The sequence below is a fragment of the Rhinatrema bivittatum genome, chromosome 9 (assembly GCF_901001135.1).
Source record: "Rhinatrema bivittatum chromosome 9, aRhiBiv1.1, whole genome shotgun sequence".
In the NCBI taxonomy this organism is placed as follows: Eukaryota; Metazoa; Chordata; class Amphibia; order Gymnophiona; family Rhinatrematidae; genus Rhinatrema; species Rhinatrema bivittatum.
This window is the reverse complement of record NC_042623.1, coordinates 97061749-97085920: the sequence shown is the minus strand read 5'-3', so window position 1 is coordinate 97085920 and position 24172 is coordinate 97061749. Positions and strand designations below refer to the sequence as shown.

Here is a 24172-nt window from a genome sequence, read left to right as displayed (position 1 = left end):
TTGTTCTTTGATATGAACAAATCGATCAACAAGTGATCCCAGAGATCGAACAACCCATCTGCCACTGTTTGATCTAGAGACCACTTCTTGGGATGAAACACTCTGCTGAGGCGATCTACCAATTTGTTGGAGATCCCAGGAAGGTAGGTCATTTGCAGGAAGGGTTTGTTGCTACAAGCCCACTCCAAAATTCTTAGGGATTCATGGCAAAGGGTCCATGATCCTATGCCTCCTTGTTTATTCACAAACAACATTTCTACTTGGATGTCGGTTTGGATCAGAATTCTCTTTCTCCAAAGGAGATGTGAAAAAACTGTCAATGCACGTCTGATTTCTTGTAGCTCCAGATTTATCTGAAACAGACATTCTGGCTCTTTCAGAACTCTTTGGGTTCTGAAAGAGCCAGAATGTGCGCCCCCATCCCTGGTGGATGCATCCGTTGCCAGTGTTACTTGATGAGGCAGAAGTCAAAGGGGAGCTCCCATTTCCAGTATGTTTGGGTCTAGCCACCATTGGAAAGACCCTTTCACATTTGTGGTGAAGCTCACAGGGAACAAGGGCTGAAGCAACTGATCCCATTGAGTAAAGAAGCTCCACCGGAGAATCTGCATGTTGCAACGGGTCATGGGAGCCACATGCACCACTGCCGCCATATGTCCCAGGATAATCAAACCTTTTCAGGCTGGGACTTGATCCTGCTACAGTAGGCTCTGGCTCAAAACTCGAAGGCAGCATACTCTTTCCAATGGGAGGAACATTCTCTTCTCCAGGAACATAAGAACATAGAAAGCTGCCATACTGGGTCAGACCAAGGATCCATCAAGCCCAGCATCCTGTTTCCAACAGTGGCCAATTAAGGTTACAAGTACCTGGCAAATACATATATATTAAAATAGATCATATGCTACTAATGCCAGTATTAAGCAATGGCTACTTATAGGAAGCTGATCCATGCCCTGATGAATTAGATTATTTGGGTCGGAACAAGGTTTGACTTGAAGTTGATAATGAACCCTAATGAATGAAGGAGCTGGTTTGTCTTCTGCAGGTCCAGTACCCTTGCTTGGGAAGGCCCCATCACTAACTAGCTGTCCATGTAAGGAAGGATACAAATGCCCTGACCTCAAAGGTGTACTGCTGCTGCTGCTCTACTGCTAGGCTTTTTGTGGAGACCCTCAGGGATGCAGAGTGCCCAAAAGGAAAAGAAAATTACTTCTTACCTGCTAATTTTCGTTCCTGTAGTACTAGGATCAGTCCAGACGGTGGGTTATGTCCCCCGTCCAGCAGATGGAGTCAGAGTAAAGTTTTGAGGGTGCTGGTATATAAGCTGGTGCACCCTCCTAGATCCTCAGTATCGAGAATATCAAAGCCAAGCCAGAGAACTGGACAGAGCAAGAATGATGGATCAAGCATAAATGCAAACAAAAGCTTAGACAGCTAACCAAATTGATGCAACGTGCAATGAGAACTGTCAAACAGAACAACACGCAAATAACCACTACCCCCGAAGGGGAAGAGTAGAGAACAAAAGGACAGGAGATAATAGTCGAGCAGGTTCACACCGGGTGGGCGTCTGGACTGATCCTAGTACTACAGGAACGAAAATTAGCAGGTAAGAAGTAATTTTCTTTTCCCTGTACGTACAGGATCAGTCCAGACGGTGGGATGTACCAAAGCTTCCCTAAACCGGGTGGGTCCCTGAGAACCCTGCTCAAAGTACCCTGTCCCCAAACGAACCAGCCTCCTCTACTGGTACATGAAGTCTGTAGTGTCTGGAAAAAGTGTGGAGAGACTTCCAAGTCGCCGCCCTGCAGATTTCTTGTATGGAGACGAGTTGAGACTCTGCATGGGAAGTGGCCTGGGCCCGCAACGAGTGGGCCTTGATGCCCGCCGGAGGATCCTTCCCGGAACCAATATAAGCAGCAGCCACCGCCTCCTTGAGCCAGCGCGCGATGGTAGTCTTTGTCGCCTGTTGGCCCTTTCTAGCACCGGACCAAAGGACAAAGAGATGATCGGATATCCGAAATTCATTCGTCACCTCCAAATAGCGAAGAATCGCTCGTTTAACATCCAGGCACCGAAGCGCCGCAGGGGCGTCCACTGAGAAGGCTGGAAGTTCCACCACCTGGTTCAAGTGAAACGAGGAGACCACCTTAGGCAAGAACGAGGGCACCGTTCGCAGAGAAACCCCGGAGTCCGTGAACCGCAGGAAGGGCTCCCTGCACGACAGCGCCTGTAGCTCTGAGATACGCCTTGCCGAAGCTATAGCAACCAGGAAGATCGTCTTTAGGGTGACGTCCTTGATGGAAGCCTGACGCAAAGGCTCGAAGGGGAGCCCCCCCAGGGCACGTAGTACCAAGTTGAGACTCCAGGAGGAGCAGAGAGGACGCACCGGCGGCCGCAAGTGCTTGACTCCCCTGAGGAACCGGGATATGTCCGGATGGGAGGACGGATCCGGCCTGCCTGAGGCGCGAGCCAAGGACGCGAGGGCTGACATCTGCACTCGAAGCGAATTGTAGGAAAGACCCTTCTCCAGCCCGTCCTGCAAGAACGCCAGGATGTGATGTCGTGAAGCCTCGGTCGCGAGGGCACCCCGCGCCGAGCACCAAACCTCAAAGACCTTCCAAACCCGCACATAGGCGACCGATGTTGACGCCTTACGCGCCTTGAGGAGTGTGTCCACCACGGGAATAGCGTAGCCCTTGTTCAGGAGCCCCCTCCTCTCAAAAGCCACGCCGCAAGACAGAAGGGTTCCGCCTGCTCCACAAATACTGGGCCCTGATGCAGAAGACGTGGAAGGTGCGCGAGTCGAAGTGGACCGTCCACCGACACGCCGAGCAGATCCGCGAACCATGGACGCCGCGGCCATTCCGGAGCCACCAAGATGACCTGACCGCAGTGTCGCTCCACCCTCCGGATCACCTTTCCCACCAGTGGCCAGGGGGGAAAGACATAGAGTAGAATCCGAGTGGGCCAGGGGAGAGCCAGAGCATCGACGCCTTCCGCGCCGCGCTCCCGTCTGCGGCTGAAGAAGCGAGGAGCTTTTGCGTTGGCGGCGGACGCCATGAGATCCATCGCCGGCGTCCCCCACCGGCGGGAGATGAGCAACATCGCCCCGTCGGAGAGAGACCACTCCCCCGGATCCAAAACCTGACGACTCAGGAAGTCTGCTTGAATGTTGTCCACCCTGGCAATGTGGGACGCCGCCAATTGATCCAGGAAACGCTCCGCCCACGCCATCAGGCGCGCGGCCTCCCACGCGACCAGGCGGCTCTTGGTGCCCCCTTGCCGGTTGATGTACGCCACCGTCGTCGCATTGTCGGAGAGGACTCGAACCGCTCGACCCCTGATCAGAGGCAGGAACTGCACGAGGGCCAGACGAACCGCCCTGGTCTCCAGGCGGTTGATTGACCAGGTCGACTGGTCCGTTGTCCACCGGCCCTGAGTCGAGCTCCTGAGACACACAGCTCCCCAACCGGACAGACTGGCATCGGTAGTGACCACTACCCAGTCCGGCGTTTCCAGGGAGCAGCCTTGAGCTAGGTTCCTGGGATCCAGCCACCACCTCAAGCTGGACCTGGCGGCCGGAGGGAGCGGGAGAACCGCCTGGTAGTCCTGAGAGACTGGTTTCCACCTCGAGAGCAAGGACATTTGTAGAGGCTGCAGGTGTGCGAAGGCCCAGGGCACCAAGCTGATCGCGAACGCCATGGACCCTAGGACTTGGAGATAATCCCACGCCGTGTGTGTCGGAAGAGAAGCAAACCGGATGATTTGATCCCGCAGAGATTGAGCCTTGTCCAGACGCAGGAAGACCTTGCCCAGAGCCGTGTCGAAACGCGCTCCCAGGAAATCCAACTGTTGGGCTGGCCGCAAGTTGCTTTTGCTGAAGTTCACCACCCAGCCAAGGGACTGTAGGAAGGACACCACCCTGTCGACCGCCGCCCGTCCCTGCGACAGAGACTTCGCACGAATGAGCCAGTCGTCCAAGTAAGGGTGAACCAAAATGCCCTCCTTCCGGAGAGCGGCCGCTACCACCACCATAATCTTGGTGAAGGTTCTGGGCGCGGTCGCCAGACCGAAGGGCAGAGCCTGGAACTGAAAATGTTGTCCCAAGATCTTGAAGCGAAGGAATCTGTGATGGGCCGGGTGGATCGGAATATGCAGATACGCTTCCGTGAGGTCGAGGGAAGCCAAGAACTCCCCTTGATGCACCGCTGCAATCACAGAGCGGAGTGTTTCCATGCGAAACTTGGAGACCCGGAGCACCTTGTTGATTTCCTTGAGGTCCAGTATGGGACGAAAGGATCCGTCCTTTTTGGGAACCACGAAGTAAATTGAATAATGCCCCGAGCCCACCTCTCCTAAGGGGACGGGCGAAATGGCTCCTAGGGTCAACAGCCTGTCTAGCGTGTGTTGCACTCCCAGGCGCTTGAGACTTGACCCGCAGGGAGAGAAAATGAAGCGGTCCCTGGGCGCCCGCACAAAGTCCAACGCGTAACCGTCGCTTAGGATGTCCAGGACCCATTGGTCCGTGGTGATGTTGGTCCATTCCTCGCGAAACAAAGCAATGCGACCTCCAATCCGGGGCAGCGAGGAATGGACTGGCCTGGCATCATTGTGAAGGCTTGCCCGAGGCTCCCTGTGCCGAGGAGTCCCTGGCAGGTCTGCGACCCCGAAAGGGCCGCGTCCACGTTTGCGACCTGGTGGAAGGTGTCCTAGGTCCCTGCGGCCTGGAACCTCGGTAACGCCTCTGGGCGCGGTAGCGATTCCTGGGAGTTCCAGAGGACGATCGAAAACCACGCTGCCGGTCCTCAGGCAACCTGTGGACCGAATTTTCACCCAGGGTCTTTATGATCTGATCGAGGTCTTCTCCAAAGAGATACCTGCCTTTGAAGGGCAGAGCTCCCAGACTCGCCTTGGAAGAGGCGTCCGCCGCCCAGTTTCTGAGCCACAGAAGGCGCCTGGCAGAAACAGCCGAGGCCATGGTCCTCGCCAGGACCCTCAGCAGATCGTGCAGGGTATCTGCCCCGTAAGCAATGACCGCCTCCAGACGGTCTGCCTGGGCTGCCTCCTCGGGCGGTAACTGTTGAGAGGTGAGGAGCTGTTGAACCCATCGAAGCCCGGCTCTCTGAGTCAGAGAACCGCAGATAGCCGCCCGGACCCCCAGCGCCGAGACTTCGAAGATCTTCTTGAGGGCGACCTCCAGCTTTCTATCCTGTATATCTCGCAGCGCGGTGCCCCCTGTGACCGGGATGGTAGTTCTCTTCGTGACGGCGGACACCGCTGAATCAACCTTGGGGACCCTAAGAAGGTCCAGGAAGTCCCCCGGAAGAGGATAGAGCTTGTCCATTGCCCTGCCGACCCGAAGGGACGCCTCCGGGTTATCCCACTCTCTCACCAGAAGATGGAGAAAGGAATCGTGAATGGGAAAAGTCTTCGCTATGGGACGCAGGCCTGCCAAGACAGGGTCCCCCTTAGAGGTAGCGGAGGCTACGGAAGGAGCCGGGGGTCCCGGTGGCTCAATGGGAGGGTCGAGATCCAGTTCCTTGAGAACGTGAGGGATGAGATCCGCCAATTCCTCCTTGCGAAAGATGCGAAGGACCCGTGGGTCATCGCATTCCAGGTGTGCTGTTACGCCCAAATCATCATCCACTTGTGCCAAAGGGTCGCCCCCCGGATCCGGCGAGGGCGACGGACCACCTAGGAACAGCGGTATACTCTGGGCCCCCGTGGCGCCGCTCCCTACGGCCCCCGGTATCGATGTCGTAGCGCCCGAGGGTCTGGGGGACTTGGCGGGGGGAGGAGAGAGAACTGCTCCCCCCTGAGGAGTCAGGCTCTGCAAATAAGCCTGGTGCATAAGTACCACGAAATCCGCCGAAAAACTGAGCGGCACCGCCGAGGGCGGAGGCATGGGGTCCCTGGAGGGTCCGGCCGAGGAAGGCAGAGGCCCGGCATCCAAGATCGGGGGCGCGGAAGGCAGAAAATCATCCGACGGCTCCTCCGTGTCTGAGCCCACGCTGCCCTCTAACTCTAAGATGGCCACCGCTCCCGCCAAAGACGGGGGCGGGGCTATCCCTCGAGGGCCGCGGCGCTCCGAGCGCGGCGGCGAGGTCGTCGGTGGGCCGGCGCCCGCTTCACCCCCGGGGGGGCATCGACCACACGGACCGTCCCTCGAGGCGCCGTGACTCGGACCGCCGCAGGACGGGCAACGAGCGCGCTGCATCGCGCGAGGCCCGAAACAGACGCAGCAGCCCGAGCACGCAGTAGACGACGATCGCGGCGCGGGGAGAGCGGGCTCGCCGTGCCCTCAACCACCACCCAAACACCCTCAACCCCGGGGGCGGCAGGGGAATGGGACCTCCTTGCCGCCTGCGGCCCCGGGGAATGAGCGTCGCAGGGCCGCGGGGGAGGCGCGTCGCCGCGAGAGAAAGGAGGGGAGAGGCTGGCCCCACCAGCATCCACCTCAGGCTGCGCCGAACCTGTGCTGAAAGAAAAGGAACACAAGCCCCAAACAACCCGCTTCCCCCAGCTTACCCCTCAAGAATACAAGGAGCGCGAGAGACAAACAGAGCAGGTAAGACAGTCCTGATGGCAGGATCAGCAGAGGGGCCAAGGGAACCGGCTTCCCTCTGACAGGAACAAAGTTTCCTTCTTCCTCTTTTTTTTCAAACTTGATCCATCATACGAAAGATAGAAAAATCAGTAAATGTATAGCGGAAAACCACTAAATAGGGGAAACCATGAGATCCCCTCCTCACATCTGCTGGAGTCAGAGAGATACTGAGGATCTAGGAGGGTGCACCAGCTTATATACCAGCACCCTCAAAACTTTACTCTGACTCCATCTGCTGGACGGGGGACATAACCCACCGTCTGGACTGATCCTGTACGTACAGGGAAGGACCTTTTATTGGTAGTGAGAGGAATCCACTATGAAAGAGGTATTTCCAATGGGATTGATAGATGGGAATATGAACATATGCTTTGATGAGCTGTGTGGGGCTTGCAAAGTGCTTACAGACCCTAGTTTGCAGTGCTTCTGTGCTTTGCTCAACCCTGCTGGAGCTGGAAACCAGTGCCACAGAAGGGGAGCTTTGCTAGAGGAGCTTTTACTCAATGGCATGAAGGGAACATAAAGAGGCCCCAATCCAAGAGGAGGAACAACTTCAGCTTTTCACCAACCTGTGAAATTCTATCTTCCAAGCTATGTTCTTCTGGCACCTCGGTGACTTTCAGCCACAGTCCTAGCAGTTTCTGCATTGTGGTCTGGACCTAGAGATTTATAACAAATATCATGGGCATCATTGATGGCCACACACATCCAGTCCTTGAAGCTACTGGATACAGCCTTCTTGTTTTGGACATACCACTGAAAAGTACTGTTGAGGGGTAGCTGAGGCAGTGGAGCAACTCAAAGTGAGTTACAACTAAAGAAATTATCAAGTACCAAACAACTTAGAGATCATATCCATCCATGCAGAAGCTCAGACAAAAAAAAAAAAAAGACTGTGGGGCCTCATGAGGCAGCATGCACCAGGAACTCCCATGAATGCTCAGTTCAGCAAAAGCTTTATGAGCTAGGAGAAAAGGGTCCATTTGGTGCCATCAGATGATATCACCATTGTGTCATGGCTAATTCAGCCCTGTTTGTCGATGGAAAATCCAACTCTAAGTTCCTTGTTACACATTTTCTAAATATCATTTGAGAAACTTTCAATCAAATTAATTACATTTGAAAAAGAAATCGTTGCAAGGGGATAGTTATAGGTTCAATAAAACTCTTGATAAGAGTTAAATCCACAGTAGATAAATGTTAAGTAAAGTTTCAAAAACAGAAAACATCTAGAAACAGACTACATGAAGAGAAAACTAAACATGCGAGGAATAAAAGCAATCAAAATGTGTCACTTTTTTTTTTTTTCAAATTTCTGTTCAACAAAGGTATTACCAGTTAACCTTAAGTATAATCCTTTTAAATATCCCACAGTCTGCATTCACATCCTCCAATTTCCTGTGGCAGCTCAAGTGTAGATTCTGCGGTATTAGAAAATTCTATGGCAAAGTTTCTGAAATTCTGCGGCACAATAAATACTGCAAATTTGGATTTTGTTTATAAAAATAAAATTATTTTCCTATATTTTGTATCCAGATCATTTATTATTTTTTTCTTTATGGAAAAAGGATCTTAAGGACTGTGCTGGGAAGGGAGAAAGGGGACAGGAAAGAGGATCTTGGAGGAGATGGAACAGGAATATTGTGGGAGGGCGCACTCAAAGTGCAGAGGAAGGAGAAGATGGGGAATCAAAGAGCAGAGGGAAGGGGGATCAGAGGAAAAGAGGAAAGGAAATGGGAACTGAACAATAAGCAGAAGATGGAGGGGCATCCTGGACTGGGAAGAGGGAGATACCAGATCTCTACATTGATTCCTTCTTTTAAAACATACACCCCTTTGATACCCTCACTCACTCTCACAAGGTTAAAACTTCTTCCCCTAGCCAATTTACTCTTCCCCACCCCCAAATCAATCCCTTCCTCACTGATTTGATCTTAGATGTTAGAAAGAGACAGCAGTGGTGCCTCTAGCTAATTCCTCTTCTTCTGTTGCCAGGATCCATAGGGTTGTATTTTGAACCATGTGACTGAGATGGCTACATTCCAGTAATGGGCACTAGAGGAACAGAAAGCAGTCTGAGATACTGTGCCGATGATGGGGCCACTGCCATGATCTCTACTTCTAATTTGACTTGGCTTTTGATTTACCAGTGATTCTGCAGGGAATGGGGAATTCTGCAGCAAAGACTGGATTGTGTGGCCCTTTCTGCCATTTCATGGCAGGCTAGGGGCTCTGCTTGTATTACATGTTAGAACATTTTGAGCAGCTTGAATGGTCATTTGCAATCAGCTGATCAAAGATAGTGTCCTAAAAAGTATATACCCTTGCTACTATTAGCTAGTTACTTTTAAAATGATTAAATTTCAATACATTATACAGTATCATAGGCAATCTGTGCTGATTAACAATATTCAACATATCTTGGGAGCTTTATGGTACTCAAATGCAACTTGTGTCAGCACTAGAATCACTTTATCAGATGCAACCACAGAACAGTCCTACCTCCTTGTGTCCAAGTGCTTAAATATGTTACCTCACCTTTTATCATAGGACCAAGCATTCCCCAATAGGTAGATTTGATAAAATTGCACTTCAGCTCACTTCAAATAATGAATGATGTAAAAAAATGTCTGCATTCTCCTCTTTGTTGCTGATTTTTGGTGTTTTCCATGAATCCTTATTTATGTGTTCTTCTCTTTCATATAGTGTACACCAAGCAAATAGCATAGTTTCTCTTAGTTTCTCTCTTTTTCCATTTTTCTTAGTAAAATTTTCCAGCAATTATTCAGCGTTTAAAGACTTAAATATCAGATAAAAATTAGTGCAACAACAAAAAAAAAAAGTTCAAGTAGTCAGAATTAATAACATTCAAAGTTATGTGGAATTGTTTGCAAACAAGCAGGTTCTAGATTGATGCCATTGGCAAAGTTATACTTTCATTTCTTCAGTATTTCTGCTCAGCAGCTAAATAACAGAATTTTTCAGATTGTAGGAATACCAGTAAAACCAAGTTACTTATCTGTAATGGGTGTTCTCCATAGATGGCAGAATAATCAGCCACACAAATGGATGATGTTATCTGATGCTGCCAACATGGAGCATTTCATAACAAGTCATAGAAACATCTAGAAGGCTTTATTTGACGTACGCAGAACTTCCTGTTCTGCTGCCACAAGGGGCCTCCCTCATCAGTCCAATGTAAAAATTAAGCAGCCAATTTCACAAAGGGAAAATGGGAGGGTATTTATGACTAATTATCCTGCTGTCCACAGAAAATACCTATTACAGGTAAGCCACTTAGTTTTCTCCGCAGTCAGCAGGATTTTATTTTATTTATTTACCATTTTTCTATACCGAACTTCATGACAAGCTTCATATCAGGCCGGTTTACATCAAACTTGGGGGTTAACTGAACAAAACCATATAACAGGAAGGCCGAGGCGCAGATACAAATAACAGGGAGAATGAACTTGGGGGCTAGAGTAGATTAGTCAGCCATACAAGTGGAAATCTCTAAGGGATTTTTTTCCAACAAAAAGAAGAAAATAATGGACTGCCAATGAGCAGGTCAACAATATTTTTATGGAGTTAGACTCCTATTCATTTCTGTTCTTTTTTTCCTCCCCAAAAGAAGACAACTCAAAATCATAAAAAATGGGAGTGGAGGGAGTCAGATTCTATCCCTCATAAAGACCCTACACAGCAGACTGACCAAACTTACTGTTGCACTAGGAGTCAGTGTCCCAACAATAATGAGAATTTAGTGTGTGGACAGAAGGCCATGTCCCAGCCTTTAAAATCACCTCAATAGAAGCTGATCCCAGATGGGAAACTAACGCAGCCATGGCTCTGACATTATGAGCCTTGGCATGATCTTTTAGAATCAGATCTGCTTGGACATAACGAAAGGAGATGGTATCCGCTATCCAATTAGAAATGGTTCATTTGGTTGCAGCAAGTGAAATGAAACAAAAAGTTGGATGGACCTTCTAAGGGCTAATGCCCACTCCGGGAAGAATTTCTTTTGCCTTCCAAATAGTGTAGGCCCTGTTCACCTTGGAAAGCATGGGTACTAAGAAAAAATGCTGGAAAGCAATTTAATGGTTAAGGTGAAAAAATACCACCTTAGACGAGAACTAGGGACAAGTGTGCGGCAGTAACTTATTCTGATGAAACAATAGAACGTGGATAAATCATTAAGGCCTGGAATTCAACGACTCTGCGGGCTGAAGTGACTGCCACCGAAAATATATTTCATTTCATTTGATATTCTGGTGTGCCATTGCCATTACCATTACAAAGTGGATTATATTACAGTTAAATATGCCACTACAATAAAAATACAGTAGCTATAATAAAAGTTTTAAAAAATCATAATAAAAGAAGATTCCATTAAATCTACTGACATCCTAACTAGCCAAAAATGTGTCTTAACAATCAAGTCAATTATTTTCCTGAAGGAAAGGAAATAAGTTTTGGTGTGAACTTCAGTGGGGATAGCATGCCACATGGTCTGTGCAAAATAACAAAAGCTTTCCACCTGATAGATGTTAGTTTACTGCTGACAGCGACTGAGTAATCAGTAAAGCTTGCAGCAATAATTTAAGATTTCTGGATAGCTGATAGTATAACAACTGTCAACTATTCAGGGTCCATTCAGTTAAGGCATTTAAAATCTATGCACAGAACTTTAAACAAGCAACCAAAGCAACTCCTTCAGAGCCAGCATAGTATTGTTGCTTTTCCCCCTACCAACAACCTAGCTACTGTGTTCTGGAGGAGTTGAGGATCCTCTATATCTATTCTACAAAATTCCTTGGTATACAGAGAAGTAATAATCAATGTGGTTGATGACCAGTGAATGTGGTTTTTACATTGATTATATGTAAATCTGGAGCCTCAGATAAACCAGAAGTATATACTGTTAAAGTCTAAAGCAGTTATATATCATGAAATTATTCATTTGGTAAATATAATCAAAATTTAAGATAGGAGTACACTCCATTGAACTAACACTACTAAGAAGCCATTTGGAATTAATATAGTACTGCAAAATCTGAAGGACTGGATGACAGTAGTTTTCAGTAGAACAGATGGCAAACATTTGCAGATAGAGGGAGAAAGGATGGAGCATGCCTTTTTCAATGAATCTGGATTGTATTCGACTGTAAAACCTCGCAGCCAGAGCAGCAAGTAAATTGCATCTGTAATCTTAACTAAGCCAGTAAAATCACTGAGGAAAGTGAGTCTGGATTTTCTTTTCTACCACTGCTGTTTCTCCAGCACCAATTAGAAAAGTATCAATTTATCGAGTTCCAACGGTGTGAAAACTGAACAAACCTCATTATTTGAATATGACCAGCGTTAATGTACATACATAACACTTTAAGAAACTGCAAGTGATATTTTAACATATGCATGCTAAAGTAATCTAGCCCTTCAATTATAAAATGTCCTGAAATGATTCCAGTAACATAGTGTTTCTCATAAATAATGTTCAGGCCTTTGTTATCTGCTGAATTAATAGGAGGAGGATTGTGTAGCAGGGCCAGCCACAAGTGAAAAGAAATGCTAAATGAACTTGAGAATGTTATCAATAAGCACATTTCATGATGGACAGACTACCTTTGGAGAGTTATGACCCTGATATAGTACTGGGAAAATCAACAGAAAACAATAGGAAGTGATGAATGAGGGAAATAAATTAATAACAAAACCAAGTGATGAGAGCTGAAAATACAATAGAAAGAGGAAGGACAGAAGGAATGCATTAGAGATAAACTTTAGACTTAGCTGATTGCAAAAGTAGGCTAAACTGAGATGTCCCTTGGGGTATATGGTTCTAAACTATAGCATTAGACATTTTCAGAGATATAAAAAAAGGGACTGGAAAACAGCCAAGCAGAGAACAGAAAGCTCCTGAAGCAAACTAAGCCTAGAATTACAGAGAAAATGCTTCAAAACATTTAACAGTAATATTTCTGATCAGCATAGTTGCTTTATTCAGATATATTCCCATTGACTATGCCTATTATGAAACATTTTGCTGCATATTATCCGACACCTGATAACATGCTCTTCAGATACTAGCTCATCACCCCTATGCTATTTTAAGGTGAAGCTGAAAGTCTAGACTGTAAGAATATTAAAAGAGCTATAACTAAACTGTGGTTGAAAAGATATGCTTTACCATGCATGTTCTAATTCTCGATATTAAATTACCTAAATGTCATTACCAGTCCTGGCCAGACAAGACAATAAATCACACAAACTAGAACAGTACTAGTTTATCCATTCATATTGCAACAGCATGAAAAACATATTGAGGTTCATATTCAAAGCCATTTAGTTATTGGCTAGCAATAATCTAGACTTCAGCTCAGCTAATAATCTAGCTAACACTGAATTCCGGCCTGTTGTCAATAAGGGATAAAATTGTACTGTGCAAAGCTGAAACCAAGCTCCATGTGAATTGTAGGGTGCCATTGTACAATCATGAATTAATATGCAGCAAAAGGGAGATGAGGAAGGCAGAAAGGAAATGGTGGAAGTGTTCCACTACCTCCTCCCACCAGCATTTTATTAAGCTGTGGGCTGAATACAGGGCTCTCTTTGTGGCTATCAGAAATGGTTTTAGGACCCAGCTTCAGTCCTCCCTTAAATCACCCACAAGGACTATTAGTTTTTTGATTGGTGGTCCTAGGAAGTAGTAATGTCAATTTCAATTTAGCCCTTAAGTTTTTGCTAACTCTATTCTTCAAAAGATCAGCTTAACACTGCCAGTATCACAGCCTTCCTCTCTCCCTATTTGCCCCAATGTAAATGGACCACCTTTATGTAACTGTTGTCCCTAACTGTAATTTCATTGTGGTTGGTAGATCTGAAATTGAAGATGTTATGGGTCAACTTAAAAAGTCCTCCAGTATTTTAGACCCTTGCTCGTTTTCAGTTTTATATTCACAAAATTTAGTTGATATATTTGTGCAACTTGTGAACTATTCTCTCCGTGAGGGAATTGTTCCAGTTGCTTTGAAGAAAGTGGTAGTATGGCTCGTCCTTAAGAGGAACAATTTGGCTGTTGAGTTACCCTGTAGCTACTGGCCCATTTCCATCTTAATCACCATTAGGAAGCTACTCGAAAAAGTTGTTTATACTCAGTTTGATGAATTTCTTCAGGATAATGATATAATTACACGTCTATCAGTGTGGATTTTGGAAAAAACAAGTACAGTACAGAGAACTTGTTACCTGTGACAGATTTTCTTTCACAGCAATTTGATAAAGGAGGGACTGTGATTTTTTTGGATGTTTCATCCACTTTTGACATGGTCTCCCATGCTATTTCATTAGAGCGTTTACAGAAATTTGGTTTGGAGGAGCAGTACTCATATTTTAAGATGAGGTAACAACAAGTTGTTATTGACTGATATGTTCCATCTTCTGCTATCAGCCGCACTTTTTAATGTTTATATGAGACCTTTATATCCTTTGTTGAAGCAAAATTCCATCCTATTTAGTCTATACGGTGATGATGTTCAGCTTTACTTTCTGGTTATCAGTGATCCCTCTAGGGTGCTAAATAGGATTTCTAGTACCTTTTCACCGATTAATAACTGGATGTGTTCAAACAAACTGAAGCTAAATATAGGGAAAACTGAAGCAATTTGTTTCTCGGATTGAGAGTTTCTGGCCAAACACGATATTGTGTCTATTTCTTTGTTGGGGGACCTCAGTTGTTTTCAAAACACAGTTTGTAATCTGGGTTTTATCTTTTACTCAAGACTTTCATTTAAACTTCACATTCACCAGGTACTTAGGATCAGAATATTTCAAGTTATGTCTACTTAGACATTTAAAAAGCATTTTTAGAGTCTAATGATTTCAAGACTATTGCCCAAGCCTTTGTAATTATAGTTATTGATTATTATGACGCACTGTTTTCTGGGCTTCCAGCTTCTTCTACCAGGGCCCTTCAGGTTTTACAAAATTTGGCTGCTCATTTGCTAATGGGAGGCCACCGATCGGAACATGTATCCCTGCTATTATGAAAACTTCACTGGTTCTCCATTAAGCAGAGAGTGTACTTCAACATTGTTATTAGTTTTTTTAAATTATGAAACTAGGCAGACCACTTTCTTAATGATTTGCTTAAACTGTATTTGCCCGCTCAATCTATGTGAGTCTCTGATAATTTTTTTTACTCAAGGTGCCCTTTGTGAAGACTGCTTGGCTTGCCAAAACATGGAACCGAGCTTTGCATGTAAGGGCTCCTCTTTTATGGAACATCTTATCAGAATCCCTGTGTGTAATTGATGATTTAGTTATTATTCATAAGTAGTTGAAAGCTCTGTTATTTATATCTGCTTTCTCAGGTTCAGAACAATGAACCTAACAGCTTGGAAGTCATTTATTTAAATTGCCTGTTTAACTGTTGTATTAAGGATTTTTTCTTTATTAGTTTTTTTTAAATTGTATTTATATTTTAAACTGTAATCCCTTAGCACAGGACAACTTGTATTTGCAGAATTATAAATATTTTTAATAAATAAAACAGCTAGTTAACTCAAGTTTTCCTGCTAAATGGCAATTTTTTGAATACTGGGGCTCTTGTCTGGCTAGATTTTAGCTGGATAAATCCAACGAAAATGGGGGCGGGGAGGTGGACTTGCGAAAGCCGGCAGCCATTGCACCGCCGCAGTGTTATAGCTGCGGATTTCGCACCCAATAGTGCCACTGTGAAAGGTGGAGCTATTGGGCGTGACACTGGCAACAATAACGGCGCTTACCTTATCGCCGCCAGCGAAGACATCGCAGCGTCCGCCTCCTTGCCGCCCCCCCGGCAAAACTAGATTAAAACTTCACAAAGGCATCAGTAACCACAAGGAAGGACAAAGATGCTTTTAAGAAATGGACCACATCTGGATAAACAGACAAGGGTCCACCATCCACCTGACCTTGGAATAGTCAACAGCCAGCACCTATACCTTAAATGAATTAAAGGCCAACCCTTTATGTATAAACAATAGATATCCATCCTGCAAAAATTCCAAAAAGAGCAGGATCTTAATCAAATAAGGAAGAACCCCTCAATCTTTACACCAAGCCTCAAACATTCGCCAAACCCCTAGATAGGCTAAGGAAGTGGAGAACGTTCTAGCTCGCAGCAAGTTGGCAATCACCGGATTACAATATCCACGCTTCAGCAACCAAGCTCTCTCAAGGGCCATGCCATAAGATAAAATACAGTCAGATCTACATGAAGAATAGGCCTCTGCCATAGCAGATCCCTGTGAGCCGGAAACCAGAAGAGGAGAGTACATCAAAAGCCTTCAAAAATCTGCATATCACAGTCTCCTGGGCCAGTCTGGTGCCACCAGAAGTACCATTCCTGAGTGACTCTCGATCCTTCAAATCATTCTGCCTAACATGGACCACAGGGGAAAGGCATACATCAGCTTTCCCTCCGGCCACTCCTGTATGAGGGTATCGATTCTCAAGGATTTTTGATCCTTCATGCAACTGAAGAAGCAAGGAACCTTTGCATTGTGAGAAGTTGTTAGCAGGTCCAGAAAACAGAAGGCCCCAACAATTCTCTATGAGCTGGAACACCTTGTTTGACAATTCCCATTTACCCGGATCCAGACTCTGCTGAGAAAGTCTTTTCCTGCAAAGTGTGAGGCTGAGATCTCCTTAAGATGCACTTCAGCCCATTACATAAGTTGGGCTAGTTCCTGTGACACTTGCTGGCTCGTGGTTCCTCCCTGCCGATTGATGTAAGCCACCGTCGTCGCATTGTCAAACATTATCCGGACCACTTGACCTTGCAAGCGGTCGCCAAATCGCAAGCATGCCAACTGTATGGCACAGGCCTCCAGCCGAATGATGCTCCAGAGAGACTCTTCTGTACTCCAGTGCCCTTGCACTGTAAACTCTTGACAGTGAGACACCCAACCCTGGAGGCTCGCATCTGTAGTGAGTACTAGCCAGTTCAGTGATCTTAGGTAAACCTCCTTTCTTGGATGATCCACTTGTAACCACTACTGCAGTTGTATGCAGGTTTCCACTGGAAAGAGAAGCTAAACTGAATAGTCCTGAGATTGTGGGCTCCAACGAGCCAGCAGAGTGCGCTGAAGGGGGTGTATATGTGCCCTTGTCCACGGTACCACCAACAGGGAGGCCGCCATCAAACCGAGTAAATGTAGATAAGATCACACTGTGGAGCGGATAGTGCTTGTCAATAGACGCTCTTGCACCATCAGTTTCTGAATACGGCATTCCGGCAGGAACACTCTGTCCTGTTTGTGTCAAACTGAACAGCAATATACTCTCTGAGCTGAGTTCACTTTCACCTCAGCATAAGAGCTGTGGGGTGGCTGATATGGGAAGCCAGGTTTCCATACACATTATTTCAGATCTGGATGATAAGAGCTCTAGTCATCATGAATCTGAGCATACGTTCCTTGTCAGCTCTTCTATATCTACCCAAGGTCTAACGATTCTGCTATGAACATCTTCTTTAATGCACATAAAATAGTAGATACATTCTTAGCATCACTGAGATATATATAGAAGTATATCCATCTTTGCTAAATGGAAAGTTTAGCACAACCCTTCTTCCTGCTTCTTTTGTAAAAGATGCTGGTGAATTTGGGAAATCAACATATGATGCATTCAGATGTTTTTAATGAGCAAAAATATAATTGCTGAACTTTTGAGTTGACTTTTCGCTATGCTTAATTTATGCTCCTCCCAAGCTTTTGTCTAATGATTTGTCACCTCTATTTGAATCTTTACTTCTCTCTAAGGCTGATCTTAACAATATGGTCATCCTTGGGGACTTCAACTTACATGATGATGTCATTCCCCAATCTAACCAAGGTGATTTATTCCTACACATCCTTCAATCTCTCGGTTGGACGCAAATTGTCCAATGCCCGACCCACAGGCTTGGTCATACACTTGACCTAATTTTTGTTAATAATTCTCTCTCATCTCCCTGCATGCAATCTGTAAGCTCATTTCCTATTCCTTGGTCAGACCATCATTGTATCAAATTTCTTTTACCAGTCAGGAATGATGGTATTTCCACTACATCTCTTGCCATTCCACAGTTTCGCCGTGGTCTCATAGATTACACTCTCTTCCATGACTCCTTATCGCCAATTCTCTCATCTATTGTTTTTGACAATTTTGACGCAGCATTTTCCCCAATGAGACTCCATTTTACTTGATGTTCTTGAGCGAATTGCCCCTCTTGAGTCTTCCACGCCATTAAATTCTTCGAAAGTCCCTTGGTTTTATTTTTATTTATCTTATGTCAAAGATGCCCGTTCCTCCTTAAGGAAAACTGAACGTGCTTGGAAAAAAAATCCTTCATCTGAACAAGTCCAATCTTTTCGGATCCATCTTCTTGAATTCCAGGCTTTAACAAACCATGCTATGAAAGATCCCTTCTCAAAGAAAATTCGGGAAGTTGGACATAATCCCAAAGTTCTTTTCAAAATTGCCAAAAGACTAACTCCTCCTATTTCCTTCACTGCTGCCCTTCCTAATTCTCTCAATGCTGAATCTTTCTCAGGTCACTTCAATCTCAAAATTCAGAATCTCTGTCTTTCTTTTGCGTCAGTTCCCAATTGGTTTCAGAACCCTCCTCCTATTGTTTTACTCAGTTGGAATAATTTTGAACCCACTTCTTCCACAGAAGTTGATACCATGATTTCAAACATGAATGACAATATATGTCCTCATATTCTTTGTTCAACTTCTTTGTTGAAGGCCTTGAGGAATATTTTATCCTCTACTTTTGCAAATCTCATTAATCTCTCTTTGAATGAAGGCTTTATTCCATCTCCACTTAAAAAAGCAATTGTCCACCCTCTTTTGAAGAAGGGCACCCTTGATTCTTCAGATCCTGGTAACCATCTTCCTATTTCTTCGCTACCCTTTTTGCTAAATTACTCAAATCTTCTGTCTTTCACAACTTACTGAATATCTTGAGAACCACGAGATCTTGGACCCACATCAGTTTGGATTTTGATGTAACCTTAGAACAGAAATTCTACTTCTATCTCTTACAGATTTCCTACGTAGAAGAATTAATTCTAGTCACAAATTTCTGTTGGTTTCCTTATATACATCCTCCACGTTTGACACTCTAGATCACGACATCTTGTTGTATCAACTACAAGAATCCGGAATCACAGGAACTGTCCTCAATTGGTTTAAATCCTACCTGAGCGATCGATCTCATAGTGTCAAATTCAATAACAACCTGTCATCTTTTTCCGAGATCAAATTTGGAGTCCCTCAAGGATCAGCTTTATCTGCCTCTCTGTTTAATATCTATATAGCCCCTATCTGTAAAATCCTCGCTGCTTTAACTGACTGTTATAAAATAACATCCAGTTTGTTATCCAAATTCGGAATTCTTGGGATGAGACTCTAGAAATGATAAATATTTGTTTTTCTACTCTCCAGAAATGGCTATATCACAATATGCTTTCACTAAACATGACCAAGCCTGAATTTCTCACAATCCACAGTACTTTCTCAGCTTTTGATGAAAAGACCATTTTGATTAACAACACTTCCTTTACAATTCTAAAGAAGATCAAGAGTCTTGGTTTCATTTTAGATGAGACCTTATTTTGTGACCAAATCAAGAAGTTACCAAACATGGCTTCTATAGATTACGTGTTCTTTCTGGTTTAAAAAGGTTCTGTTTAACAATGATTTTGGCACCGTTCTTCAGGCATCAATTTTTCCCATAACTGACTATTGCAACAGTCTATCTAGGTCTATTTTACTTTTCTCTTTGTCCTTTACAGTTACTCCTTAATTCCGCTGCCCGCCTACTCACTGGTCTAAAAAGATCTGAGCAAATTACCAGTGTGTTTACTGAATCCATTGGCTCTAAATACAAGAAAGAATCAAATACAAAATTGCAATGCTAATTTTCAAGTTCTTAAATGCTGATTTTTCCCACTGGGCTATTTGCTCAAATTTTATCAGCCCACACGAGCCCTAAGATCACTTCAACTTCATCTTCTCGAAGTTCCATCTCCTAAGACAGCCTGACTGCATATTTCCAGAGAATGCGCCTTTTCAGTGGCTAGACCGACATTCTGGAATACACTTCTATTGGATTTGAAACAATAAGAATCTCTTAAGGATTTTAGGATAGCAATAAAAATATTTTTATTTAAACAATGTTATTTCTGAGAGTCTACATTATGTTGTATTTTCATTTATTTTATTTCCCTTTTATCTATTTTAATTTGTAACGTTAGTGTTTTTATTTATAACTAATCATGTTTTATTAATTTATATTTGAGTTTGCTGCATTGTTTTTATTCTTTTGAATATTGTTGTTTACATGATTATATTATGTATGTTTTATTTTTCATCGCTCAGGCCGGTACCATGTTGAGCGATTAAGAAATACAATTAATGTAAATGTAAATGAAAAGGGCATCTTGTTGCAACACTGCAGAATATAAATTTTGAGACATCAGGTGCTACTGTTCTCAGAAAGCATTATAGTGGTAAGAACATAAGAAATTGCCATGCTGGGTCAGACCAAGGGTCCATCAAGCCCAGCATCCTGTTTCCAGCAGAGGCCAAAACCAGGCCACAAGAACCTGGCAATTACCCAAACACTAAGAAGATCCCATGCTACTCATGCAATTAATAGCAGTGGCTATTCCCTAAGTAAAATTGATTAATAGCCATTAATGGACTTCTCCTCCAAGAACTTATCCAAACCTTTTTTGAACTCAGCTACACTAACTGTACTAACCACATCCTCTGGCAACAAATTCCAGAGCTTTATTGTGCGTTGAGTGAAAAAGAATTTTCTCCGATTAGTCTTAAATGTGCTACTTGCTAACTTCATGGAATGCCCCCTAGTCCTTCTATTATTCGAAAGTGAAAATAACCGAGTCACATCTACTCGTTCAAGACCTCTCATGATCTTAAAGCAGGAACAGTGCCATTGGATCATCACCTTCATTTTAGTCCTCCAGTTTCAATAATGGGATATATACTGAGAAGAATGTGGTACTATCTCTTTAAAAATAGCAAGAAATGGCTCTGAAACAATTTAAAATCTGTTTATAGAAGCTTCTCTTATATTCCATTCTAATGAATATGAAAGAAGGCAGTCCCATTGACTTTCATGACTTTTCATGGAAAGGGGGGCAGGGCTAACATATTTATTCCTGCCAAATATGTGATTAATCCCTGGTGGGTGAGTCAGGACAGAGTGGAGTGGAGGTTATCATGGCATCTTTGGTAGTTTTGCCTTTTCTGTGCCCCAAATCAGTTTGTGAGTCATGCCAATGACATTTTTGGCATCCCCAAATAGCTCCAGATTTCCCTCAAATTTTTCCTTTTATGACAGTTGATGTGCAACTAAACCCAAACTAAATTTGTAGGAAAATTTCATGAAAAGGGGGGAGGGGTAAATTTGTAGGAAAATTACAGACTAAGGCTAACTGAGCTAGGCCTCAGATTTCATATTAATGGTTATTGTAAGTGATAAAAAAGGAAGTGTAAGTTACATGCCAAGGTTAACCAACATGAAGAAATAGAAGGAACAGAATGTGCCTCAAAGATAAGATGGTTTGCAGTGTTCTTCCCTTGGAATAATAAATTTGCAGTTTTAGTACTCTCTTATCTTTAATAGCCCGTGAACTGCAAAAAGCGGAATTGGGAAAGCTTGCAAAATTTAAGCCTTGCTAGAATATTCCTCAGAAATGTTATAAAAAGCATGATCAAGCTGTCAATCAGGGCCCATGTCATTTTACTCACTGTTCAGAAGAGCAGGGAGCTCATACAATTGTATATGTTTGCCTTATGTAAAGTTTCAATTCTGACTGCCTTGTCTGGTGTTATCAGCCATGCCTAATTTCCACCACAAATTGAACCCTATGTAGGTAATTTTCAAAGGTTTTACAAGAGTAAATGGGATTTTAAAAATGTATACTTTTACTTGCAAATATCCTTTGAAAATTAATTCTTATATGAACATTCTCTTTATGAGCACTGGCATACATTTGTATCTTATTAAACATGTTTTATGTTATCAATAATTTCTACGTGGACTGGGGAGTGCTATGTTTTATCCAGTAGGGAGCCTTACAAAGTTTTGATATGAACTGCCTAGGGCCTAGGTATAGGTGACTCTGGAGTAACAATGCATAGATGAGACGATGGTGTAAGGAAGAAGGGCTCAGTTTTGTAAGGAACTGGGCAAACGTTTGGGGAAGGCAGCTCTTTTCCTAAATGACAGGCTCCACCTTAACCAGAGTGGAACCAGGATGTTGGCGCTAACTTTTAAAAAGGAGATAGAGCAGCTTTTAAACTATAACAAGGGGATAGCCAACAGTCACTCAGCAATGCATGATTCGGAGGGAGGTATCTTTGAAGTATACTACTGAAACAGGAGAGTTAGGGCATCCCAACAGAGAGGTTCTAATAAAAGCAAAAGTGGTCCAAGTGCCTAGAAGGAGAGACTCAACTGAACTAAAGGATTCTAAATTATCCTTATCAACTGAAAAACAGGTTGTTAATACCATCAAAAAACATACTTTGAAATGTCTGTATGTCAATGTCAGAAGTCTAAGATGGAAGAGAAACTGTATAGCAGTGAATGATGAAACAGACATAACTGGCATCTCAGAGACCTGGTGGAAGGAGGATAACCAATGGGACAGTGTTATACCAGGGTACAAATTATATTGCTATGATAGGGAGGATTAACTTGGTGGAGTGAAGTGGAGTGGCGCTTTACGTCCATGAGGGCATAAAGTTCAACAGGATAAAAATCATACAATGAGACTAAATGCACAGTACAATCTTTAGGGGGGAGAAATCCTGTGTGTGTTGGGAAAGAGTATAGTGATAGGAGTATACTATTGACCACTTGGCAAAAATGATGAAACAGATGATGAAATGCAAAGAGAAATCAGGGACGCTAACCAATTTGGCAGTTCAGTAATAATGGGAAATTTCAATTACCCCAATACTGACTGGGTAAATGTAATTTCAGGACATGTTGGAGAGGTAAAGTTCCTGGATGGAATAAATGACTGCATCATGGAGCAACTGGTTCAGGAACCTATGAGAGAGGGCACTATTTTAGATCTAATTCTTAGTGGAATGCAGGATTTGGTGAGAGATAAAATGAGGAAAATAGAAATAAAATAAAAAATAGAAAAAAAATAAAAGGTGCAGCTACTCAAAGGTTAAGAGTGCATAACAGGTGTGAACATTATTTAAAAATACTATCTTAGAAGCACAGTTCAGATGTATTCCACACATTAAAAAGCATAAGAACATAAGATATGCCATACTGGGTCAGACCAAGGGTCCATCAAGCCCAGTATCCTGTTTCCAACAGTACCCAATCCAAGTCACAACTACTTGGCAAGTACCCAAACATTAAATAAACCTCAAGCTAATAGTGCTTATTAATTAAACAGCAGTTTATGGATTTTTCCTCTATGAACTTATCCAAACCTTTTTTAAACCCAGTTATACTAAGTGCTCTAACCATATTCTCTGGCAATGAATTCCAGAGCTTAACTATGCGCCAAGTGAAAAAGAATTTTCTACAACTTGTTTTAAATGAGCTACTTGTTAACTTCACAGAGTGAAAGCCAAATGATTACTGGCATAGTTAAAAGGAGAGGTAAAATAGGCTATTTTAGTCAAAAAAAATTCCTTCAAAAATTGGAAGAAGGAGCTGTCTGAAGAAAACAGGTCAAAGCATAACCATTGTCAAGTTAAATGTAAAACATTGTTACGACAAGCCAAGAGAGAATTTGAAATTAAGTTGGCCGTAGAGGCAAAAACTCATAATAAAAACTTTTTAAAGTATACAAAGGAGGAAACTTGCGAGGGAGTCGGATGGACAGTTAGAAGATTCAGGGGTTAAAAGAGCTCTTAGGAAAGATGAGGCTATTGCTGGAAGACTAAATGAATTCTTTGCTTCCGTGTTTACTAATGAGGATGTCGGGGAGATACCTGTTCCAGAGACAGTTTTCAAAAGGGTGATGAGTCGGATGACCTGAACCAAATTATGGTGAACCTGGAAGATATAGTAGGCCAGATTTACAAACTAAAGAGGAGCAAATCACCTGGTCCAGACGGTATACACCCCAGGGTTCTGAAAAAAAAAATTCAAAAATGAAATTTAAGCTCGTTTAGTAAAAATTTGTAACCTATCATTAAACTTGTCCATTTACCTGAAGACTGAAGGGTGGCTAATATAACCCCATTATTTAAAAAGGGATCCAGGATGATCCAGGAAACTATAGACCGGTGAGCTAACTTCAGTGCTGGGAAAAATAGTGGAAACTATTCTAAACAACACAATCACAGAACATATAGACAGACATGGTTTAATGGAACACAGGCAGCATGGATTTACATTCGGCAAGTCTTGCCTCACAAATCTGGATGAGAAGTTTACTGACTTTGCCTGTCACTTTTCTGATATCAAGGCTGAGGACTTGGAGACCTCAGGGACAATTCAGGCACTCATGGGCCTGGGAG

General features: G+C 43.8%; 1 protein-coding gene across 3 annotated transcripts in view; it reads right to left on the bottom strand.

Annotated features, from left to right (window-relative positions):
- The window catches only part of TMEM168 (transmembrane protein 168), a 66614-nt gene that overhangs the window by 19249 nt on the left and 23193 nt on the right, over positions 1-24172 (bottom strand). The window contains exon 1 of one of the 3 annotated variants that reach the window (XM_029615458.1): positions 7183-7332. The exons of the other annotated variants lie outside the window; for them this stretch is intronic. Coding sequence (XP_029471318.1) covers positions 7183-7260 — 78 coding nt within the window. The 5' untranslated portion in view covers positions 7261-7332. Of the gene's footprint in view, positions 1-7182; positions 7333-24172 lie in introns of those variants that run through there. 3 annotated transcript variants of the gene reach the window in all.